The 9536-nt window shown below is 43.5% G+C and overlaps 1 protein-coding gene across 3 annotated transcripts in view; it reads left to right on the top strand.

The window, feature by feature from the left end:
- The first annotated feature begins 267 nt into the window (after positions 1-267).
- Positions 268-9536, top strand: part of myom1a (myomesin 1a (skelemin)) — a 31321-nt gene continuing 22052 nt past the window's right edge. The window contains exons 1-3 of one of the 3 annotated variants that reach the window (XM_080465209.1): positions 305-417; positions 3375-3473; positions 3546-3706. In XM_080465209.1, the coding sequence (XP_080321335.1) occupies positions 3426-3473; positions 3546-3706 (209 nt within the window). In that variant the 5' untranslated portion in view covers positions 305-417; positions 3375-3425. Of the gene's footprint in view, positions 418-3374; positions 3707-9536 lie in introns of all 3 variants that reach the window. The other 2 variants (XM_080465208.1, XM_080465210.1) reach the window with 2 other exon arrangements.

The following is a 9536-nucleotide window of genomic DNA, read 5'->3' as shown; positions in this document are numbered from 1 at the left end:
AATCTGGAATTTTTAGGGACAATGAATATTTTTACACTGAATCTATTTCGATATTGAAAACAAAATCAGAAACAAAAAAAGTTTGGTGCTTGAAATTCGATGGCTCTAAAAATGAACAGATTCCATCCTACATTCCATTTTCCAGCGCAGCAGGAGTGGAGGCCTGAGTGGAGGCCTCCTCACCTCTCCACCCTCCTCATAGTCTCAGGGTCTAAATTTAAATCTGCCGCAGCCTTAAAAGGTCCTGATGGTGTCTTGAGCATTCTGCAGAGTGGCAGCATTATTTTTGTTCTGTGGACCAGCGTCCTGTCCACAGCCCCTCGCCCTGCTGCTGGACCGGAGTCTGCTTTATCCCCTTGTGGACTAACACACCTTCTCTTTGATTTGCCTCCACCTGTGGATCAGAGGACTGAACTGGTGAGTATCGCAGCTCATTTGATTCTGAAGTACAGATTCTATATTTATTATATCCTCCCGTCCTTGTTATGTGCTCCTTTATTTATAGCCGGAGCCTGAGGCCTGCTGTCACACTTTCTTTTACAATGTGTTGATTTTTTCTGATGTATTTTCATTCATTCTCACTTCGTCTTTAACTAACTGGCTCAAATCTTCATGCTAAGCTTCATAATTAACTGTTGATTCATCAGAAACAAAAGTAATTTCTATGTGAATGATCTTCATGCTGACTGCAGTGGTTCTCAAAGTGTGTGGCGGCACTGTCAGGAGAAACTCTGGGGTCGCGGGGGGGGGGGGGGGGGGGGGGGGGGGGGGGAACTTTACACATTTTTCAACTTTCCTTACAGAGGAGAAATTTGGAAAAAAACGAAATAATTAAGGTTTGAAGATATGAATAATTGTTTTAAATCAGACATTTCATTTCATTACCGAATCTGTTGTTCATGAATTTAATTGTGAATTTGAAGGTGGGAAAGGGGGGGCAGTGTCACGTGTGTGTGTATGTGTGTGTGTGTGTGTGTGTGGGGGGGGGGGGGGGTTAGGGCTCATCCCCACACTTTAAGAAGCACTGAGCTGCTGAGCTCTCAGTGTGTCACTCCTTCCTGGATCTTTGTGCTTCTCAGAGAAATAAGCAGTAAAATACCAGCTTGTGGTTTGGTGAGCTGCAGAGAAACCGTCTGAACTCCACTGAGCTCTGAGCTCAGGATGGAGCCGTGAGGCTGCAGTGGAGCTTCCATCTGCTTGTTTCTCTGGAGACTCCCAGCAGAGACTCTCTCATCAATTCAGTCTCTATGGTTCTCAGCAGATAAATCTGAGAAATGTTTGATGTGAACTGTGGTTTTACTGAAACAAGCTGCTTCAGCATGTCAGCTCTGCACAGCTGAAAACAAGCTGTAACCAGCAAAACACTCTTACAGCCTACTTTTAATAACCTTTATTAACCTTTTATAACTTGTATTAACTGTTTTAGAAACATGAGCAAAGTTAACGCAGGTGTCAACTCATTCAAGTGAAAACAGGATCAATCGGAGGTCTGCAAAATGAAGGTCACACACATGATCACATTATTTTGTATGTTTGTTAAACTTTACAATATACTATATTAAGTTGCATTCGGGAAGTTTCACTGATTTAACACAGAAGACATTTTAATCAGTTTCAGTTTTTTGTCATTTGACGTGTATAGCTGTTTGTAAATGCTTGGGGTCAGGGGTCAGGGGTCAAGCTGATGGACCTCTGACATCTTGAATGCTTGAATTTGAAACACTGGTTATTTAGTTTGGACTCACAGCTCAGCTGAACTGAAGTGCAGGTCAGAGGTTAAAGGTTGTGATTAGGTTCAGATTGAAGTCCTGTGGAGCGGTAAAATTAACGTCGGGTTGAAACAGATTTCAAAAGATTAGAGGTTTGAGTTCCATTATTCTGACCAGAACATTTAAAATGAACCCAGAGTATTTTAAACTCAGGTTCAGTTTGGTGTGGACAGTGGAGGATGTGTGTTTCTGAACTCAGGTGAAGGTCCCACAGTTTGAAAGGCAAATCCAGCCTTCGTCCTGAATTTCAGTCGGTCTAATGGCACTTTCCCACTAGTTCCTACTCTGCCCTACTCAACCTACTTACCTTGCCTTGCCTTGACAGTACCTGGTACCAGGCACTAACACGTAGTGGAAAAGCGTCAACAGCGAGGCCAGTCGAGTTGGGCTGAGTAGGAATAGCTGGAAAAACGCAATAAAAGTCTCCCTGGTGAGCTCTACTGAGAACAGGCTGTTTCTGTGTTGTTGACGCTGCCTCCAGGCCTCTCGGGGAGAAGAGACGCAGGCTTTTCAGTATCATGAATCTATCATGATCTAATGTTTATGGTGGATTTATCGATATGGAAACGCAGTTTGACCCAGAAAGTGAAGCTCCTGAAGACATCCAGACTCCACGGCTGCAGCAGGATGTTTCAGAAGTGTTAGTTAAAAATATTGTTTGACTGATTGTTCAAGGATTCAGTGATTCTTTACTGTCATACCAGTACACGTCACATGATATTGTATGAAACTCTGTACTGGAGGCCCGGTCGACGCTGAAACACAAAATCAAGTAAGGAATGCAATAGAATAAAATAGAGTCACATATAATAGAACAGAAAGGTAATGTTAAGAAGCACAATGATAGTAAATACATAAATAAACAAACAGATAAATAGGCATGATATCAGTGTGTGTTGACTAAACATTTTATAAAATCTTCAACAGTTTCATTATTTTCAATTGTTTTTAGTTTAGCAGTTTCAGCTTTTTAAGAAAAAATGCCATTGTAGTTTTATTTTATATATTTATTTTTTCACCATGTTTAACCATTTCAGCCGTTTTATTTGTTTCAACTGCTTCAACAAAGACGGACTATTTTTACTCCTTAAACATTTAACTGTTTTTCACCATTTGAATTATTTTACCTGTTTCATTTTGAAGCCATATTTTTTAGCTATTTTAGCCATGAGATGAGAACCGTTTCGATGAAATTAGTCAAGTGTACAAATAAATAAAGATAGGATGAAAACAACAAAAAAATGTATTTACATGTAATTTAGCGAAAGCTTGATGGAGCCTCTACAGCGCAGCTCCAGAGCCACATGTGGCGGCACAGCAGCAGGCTGCAAACCTCTGAGTTAAGGTGGGATTAAAAGAGGAGTAAAGGGTTCAGAGGTTCTACATTCAGATGCACAGTTTGCATAATTAAATGCATAAATGACACAGAAGCCCCCTGAGCTCCGCCTGCAGAGCTTCTCTAACCTGATGCATGTGGGTGAGACTGGTCTGAGTAGTTTAGCGGTTCACTCATTTTAACCTTAACTTAACTCAACTTAATCATCATCTTCATCTTCACTTGTCCCTGAACTCACCATGAATACTGACAGTGAGATTGATTTGCAGCGCTGGGACTGTAGAGGACAGGAGTTAGAAGCTGCTGAAGTGGCCCTCAGGATGTCACAGTCAATACAAGTGACGCAGAAGAAGCACCGTCACCAGGAGGTGCAGCGGGTGCAGCGGGTGCAGCAGGTGCAGCAGGTGCAGCGGGTGCAGCAGGTTCAACAGGTTCAACAGGTGCAACAGGTGCAACAGGTGCAGAAGATGCAGAAGGTGCAGCAGGTGCAGCATGTGCAGCAGGCGCAGCAGCAGCACCAGTTTGAGAGCAGCTACCACCTGAGCAGCAAGTCGTCTGTTCAGCAGCAGTCCTTCTCCTCCCACAAGACCAGCAGCCATCGGTAAGAGGTGTGCAGCAGCTGCCAGGGTTACAAACTCTCATGTGAGACTTAGAAAACTCTTTACCTTGTCCAGGACTGACACACACTGTGTTTATTCAGCCAGTTATAATAGTGGGTTTGGTCTTTTTTATGGAAATACACTTTATTCTCCTTCAGGCTGCTGCAAAAATCATCGTTTAACATGAAGATGTTCAGATGAACATTTTATTGGTCTAATAACCACATCTTATTGTTCCTCAGTATCAACCGGTCACAGGCGAATACAGTGGTATTGATCCCCCTTGAACTTTTCCACATTTTGTCACAGAAGTGTAAATGTATTTTATAGGGATTTTATGTGATAGACCAACACAACATGTCACACTGTGGCCGGAGGTTTCAGGAATCATCGTGTGTTGTGAGTCATCGCTGCGTTTACGTGTAAATGCGAGTAACTCAAACTCAAAGAAATATCACAATTTTTTCAAATACCCAGGTACATGTAAACATGGCCTGAGTTCTAAACTCAACATCTCACGGAGCACCGATCGATCAAATGAAGAGAATCTGGCACAACCACAAACCTACCAAGACATGGACGTCCACCTGAACTGAAGGCCGGACAAGGAGAGCGTTGATCAGAGAAGCAGCCCAGAGGCTCATGGGAACTCTGGAGGAGCTGCAGAGATCCACAAAGGTTCAGTCTGAACTCCACACATCAGACAAGAAGAAAGCCACTGCTGCCACTAAACCAGAAGACGTCCTGTCTGCAGTTTGCCAGCAGCCATGTTGGAGACTCAGTGGACATGTGGAGGAAGGAGCTCTGCTCAGAGGAGAACAAAATGCTCTGTGTGCTGGAAAGCTAGCACTGCAGACCACCCTGAACACAGCATCCCCACTGTGAAGCATGGTGGAGGCAGCATCATGCTGCGGGGCTGCTCTTCCTCAGGAGGGACGGGGAGGCTGCTCAGAGTTGATGGAAGATGGATGGAGACAAAGACTGGACAACGTTGGAGGAAAACCTGGCAGAGTCTGAAAAGACCTGAGACGTGGACGAAGGTTCACCTTCCAGCAGGACGGCGACCGTAAACATCCAGCAGCTCTGATGGAAGGTTTAGATCAAAACAGAGTCACGTGGAATTCCCAAAGTCCAACTGAAACTCTCTCTCAGGACCTGAACCTTGCTGTTTGCAGACGCTCTCTATCCACTCTGACTGAGCCGGAGTAGTTTCACAAAGAAGAATGGACAAAATGTCCAGTGTGTTGAAGCACAAAGCTGGTAGAGACCGGCCCCAGGAGACCTCAGCTGTGACTGAAGGAGGCGCCACAAAGGATTGACTCAGGGATCATAAAAACCCAATGAAATACAGTTTCATTTGTTGTAATGTGACAAAATATGGAAGCGCTTGATTTTTTATTTTTGATCACTTTACACTAAAAAAAAATTCATCTGGGGCTAAAAAACATGTTTAACCTTCAACATTCATAGAGAAAAGATCATAAAGCTCTTTATATAGTTTTACTTTACATACAAAAAGAGAATTTTACTACCCATAATTTAGAAGTGTCAAAATGTTCATGATGTTTTTAGATCTTCTCGTTTCGTAGCTTTTTATAAGCATTTGCCTTTTTGAGGCTTTTTGATGCTGTTTTTCTAAACTATCTTACAAAGGTCATTTGTACCATTTCTTTTTAGCAGTTTTTAGCTCTGTAGCAGTTTCATCGTTTAGCTTTTTGGGATATGTTCTTCACATTTCAAACATGCAGGTGAACCTCAAAGCATCAACTATTCTTTCAACTTTGAAAGACACGGCTTCATCCGTCGAGGTGTTTGCTTTCTGCTCGGTGTTCTTAAGAGGTGCAGCTGCAGTGAAAAGCAGCAAGCAGCTGAGGAAGACTTCATTTGACAAAGTGTTGGACATTTTGTCCTCCAGCTGAAAAGAAAAGATGTAATAACTCATATCTCTTCTCGCTGACAGTTTTACTGTTATTTTTATTTTCGTGTTTTCTATGCATTGAGCTGCGCCTCCTCCATCCTCCTTCTGTAGCGTTGTGTCCTGCTCAGGGTTCCTTTAGAAGATGAATCAGCTTCATTTCAACTTATCAAATAGAGAAACATTGAAATCGTTTATTTAGATTTGCTTTGAATAGGAAGTGAGTAAAGACGAGGTCTTTAAAGTGAATTGGCCTGGATCTAACCCCGACGCGGTGACACAGTAGATGCTGACGCTTTGGTCCGTTGTCCTCTGAGCATTTCTGTTGGAGGTGAACAAACGTGTTTGTTTAGACTCAGTGAGGCTCCACAGTGTCACGGCTGGTGAACATGCAGTGTGTGTCTGTGTCTTTGAGCTACTGTAGAGATGGAGGGTGTTGGGGGGTGGGGCGGTTCTAAAAGTGGCCAAAGGGAGAATCTGAGCTCCAGAGCGGCTGCCAGATATATTCCTGGGCAGCTGAGCTATTCCTGAGGCCAGCAGTCGTTCCTGTCAGGGCCAACTGTAAAGACACTGTGTGGAGGTCATGAAACACACACACACACACACACACACACACACACACACACACACACACACACACACACACACACACACACACACACACACACACACACACACACACACACACACACACACACACACACACACACACACACACACACACACACACTGATTTATCTGTTTATCTGCACCCAGAAAATCCTCCTGTTCCAGGTGAACCATGAGAAAAGTGGCCAGAAAATGATTCTCATTCCGCTGTCTGGAAATGCATGTTTGTTGAGACAATACCCTTATGGACTTTGGGTTCAAAGTTCACTGCAATATATACTGCACTTTTTTTGTCACAAGGCATAATTTCTTTATAAATATATTCTAAAGAAAAACTACAATTCTATGGAATTGATTCACTTGTTTTACCATTTTAGACAGCTTGTGGTGAATTATTACCATGAAGTGTAAATTTAGAGCATGAAATCTTGCAAAACCTTTTCTTCAACTAATTCCATATATTACACGTGGTGAATTATCAGGAATATCAGTGGCTCAATCCCATAATGCTTTGAGACATGATCACATGATCCTGCATCTGGCCTTACCAGGAAATATGAGGATGATTTGTTATCGGCTCGTATTTCTTTAGAAAGTGAAAGACAAAGAAACGTTCTCCATGTTTAGAGTCTGATCAGGAAAAGAAACATCTGTTTGAAAATAGCTTTTCTCATGAATCCTCCAGTCCAACTGTAACAGTGACTTTTTTCTCTAAACAATGTGGAGCGTCACGCCGCCGTGTTACATGACGGGAGGCAGTGAGGAGAATTTGACCGATCAGAACCAGTGTGGACATGGACTCTGTCCAGGACAAGCATGGACACGAACCATCGGGTTCACCTGGACCGTGTCAGATCAGGATCTAAAGATAGACCTGCTGACTGGAGGGTTTTTACTCTGATCAGACGTTACTGCATCTAAACACCCGTTCTCCTCCTACTGCAAGTTCTTCATTTAAACTTGGACACAATCACTCAATAGTTCACCTGCCACCTTTATCCACCGGCTCCTCCGAAGAGGGAGTTTTCCACCAGCAAAATATATAAAGAGATTAGAACATTACTGTACTTCCTGCTGTGTGTGTGTGTGTGTGTGTGTGTGTGTGTGTGTGTGTGTGTGTGTGTGTGTGTGTGTGTGTGTGTGTGTGTGTGTGTGTGTGTGTGTGTGTGTGTGTGTGTGTGTGTGTGTGTGTGGACAGAGTATTTGAGGAAAAAGCATCACGTTAGAGGAGACTTCCTGCTCCAGATCCGGCTCCGTTTATAGAGCCGCTGACAATAGAACGGAGTTAGAGTTTAATGTGAGTCACGATCCCGGACAGAAATACATTTTCCTTTCTGAGTGTGTGGTGTGTCTTTATGTAACCGGCACACCGGCAGTGCGTTATGCATGTCGAGGCGGAATAGTTCATGGTGTTCAGGGTATTTTTAGATTTCACTGCAGTTCTGCATTTTTTCTTTGAGTTATTTTCTTTTAACATTTTAGACTTCATGTATTCACCCAATCACCAGTTTATGAAGCAAAGTTAAGATCCTTCATTTTAAAATGTTCATAAAGGCTCAATAACATGTAACAAAGTAGCAATGAGGACGTCTGAAACACATAGAATGCAGCATAACAACTAATGATCTTTCTCTTTTACAAGTTTGCACCAGGGACAAATGGTTTGGTATATAAATCTAATTTTCAGTCTGTCACTATTAAAAAAGAAAGGAATCTGTAGCAGCAGGTCAACTTTGGTAGACCGAATAATAAATAAGTGTAACCCCAAACAATTGAGAATAAACTACATTAAATGAACAGATCATGTTTTTTTCAGATCCAGACGTCTGTAAGCTGCATATGTGCAACCATATGTGGCTCTACAGCCCCTCTGTAGAGGCTCTACTATACTGTATGTCCTTTAATATCGCACTTTGAACTGACAAGCTTTCAAACAAGCTGTTATCTCACTGCTTGAGGAGACACATGTGACACTTAAAATCTGTGTCACCTGCTGCGTTGAGAAATGTTTCCTTTACAACCAAAGGCTGGACCTGCTGGATTAGACATTAAAGATTTAAAAAAATTATTAATAAATCACTTGTAGGGTGGTATCTGTATCATCTCCAAGTTCCAATCGTCCACCCGAGTGTTTGGGAGTTTGAGGTCCTCAATTAGCGTCTCTGGACCTTCTCTGCACAGCCTGCACCTTGGATCTGATCTACTATGGTGGACCCTGGCCTCTGTGGCCCTTGTGCTCAGTGCCTGTTGTTCTGCCATGATTAGAGCCTCCAGGTTGTCAGTCCAGCGTTTTCTAGCCATTGGTAGGTCTTCTTGATATCAGCCACTTCCTCTGTCTGGCGGTGGTTCCTGCCATGAAGGGGTTTGTCTCTCCATGTTCCCTGCTTCTCCTCATTCTCATCAGGGTTCAGCTGGCTGAGGCGTTCACTCAGTCACTCTTCCTTTGGGGCCGGCTTCCTGATGTGTTCCTGCTTTTGGATGTTTCATCTTGGACAGTGGCTCCGACACTCACTAGTCCTCAGCCTCCATCTTTTCACTGTGTATCGCCTCAGGATGCTGGACTTGGGGTGAAGCCCTCCATGTATGGCGAAGAGCTTTCTGGGTTTGAGGTCTGTGGCTTCTTTATGATCCCAGCTGAGTATCTGATGACGGGCAGTGTGTACATGTTGAAGGACCAGACCTTGTTCTTACCTTTCGACTGACCTCTAAGGACTCGGCTCACTCTCTGGGAGTATTTGGTTGTGGGTGACGTCCTCGTGGACTCCTCATGGTTTCTACTAGCCTCTGGTACCCTGGATATCCACTCTGCTGCCCTCTGGAAAGTCGATCCCTTCACTTCTGATCACTTCTGAACAAACTCATCGAACCAGAATAACATGCCTGTGTCAGTACATAGATCCTGGTGGGGATCAGTGAGTCGATTTCTCACTCGTTCTTGGTGTGGAGCTTGATGTCATCCATGTAGAGCAGGTGGCTTATTGTTGCTCTGCTTTGGAATCTGATTTCACTGAGGGGCTTCAGGCTTATGTAGAGCAGCAGTGGTGAGAGTTTATCTCCTCACTATATGTACAGAACAGCAGTGGTGAGAGTGGATCTCCTCACTTTATGTACAGAACAGCAGTGGTGAGAGTGGATCTCCTCACTATATGTACAGAACAGCAGTGGTGAGAGTGGATCTCCTCACTTTATGTACAGAACAGCAGTGGTGAGAGTGGATCTCCTCACTAAATGTACAGAACAGCAGTGGTGAGAGTGTATCTCCTCACTATATGTACAGAACAGCGGTGGTGAGAGTGGATCTCCTCACT

The sequence above is a fragment of the Lipophrys pholis genome (genome assembly GCF_963383615.2).
Source record: "Lipophrys pholis genome assembly, chromosome: 1".
Taxonomy (NCBI): Eukaryota; Metazoa; Chordata; class Actinopteri; order Blenniiformes; family Blenniidae; genus Lipophrys; species Lipophrys pholis.
The sequence above is the reverse complement of the archived record's forward strand: the minus strand, read 5'-3'. Positions and strand labels throughout refer to the sequence as shown.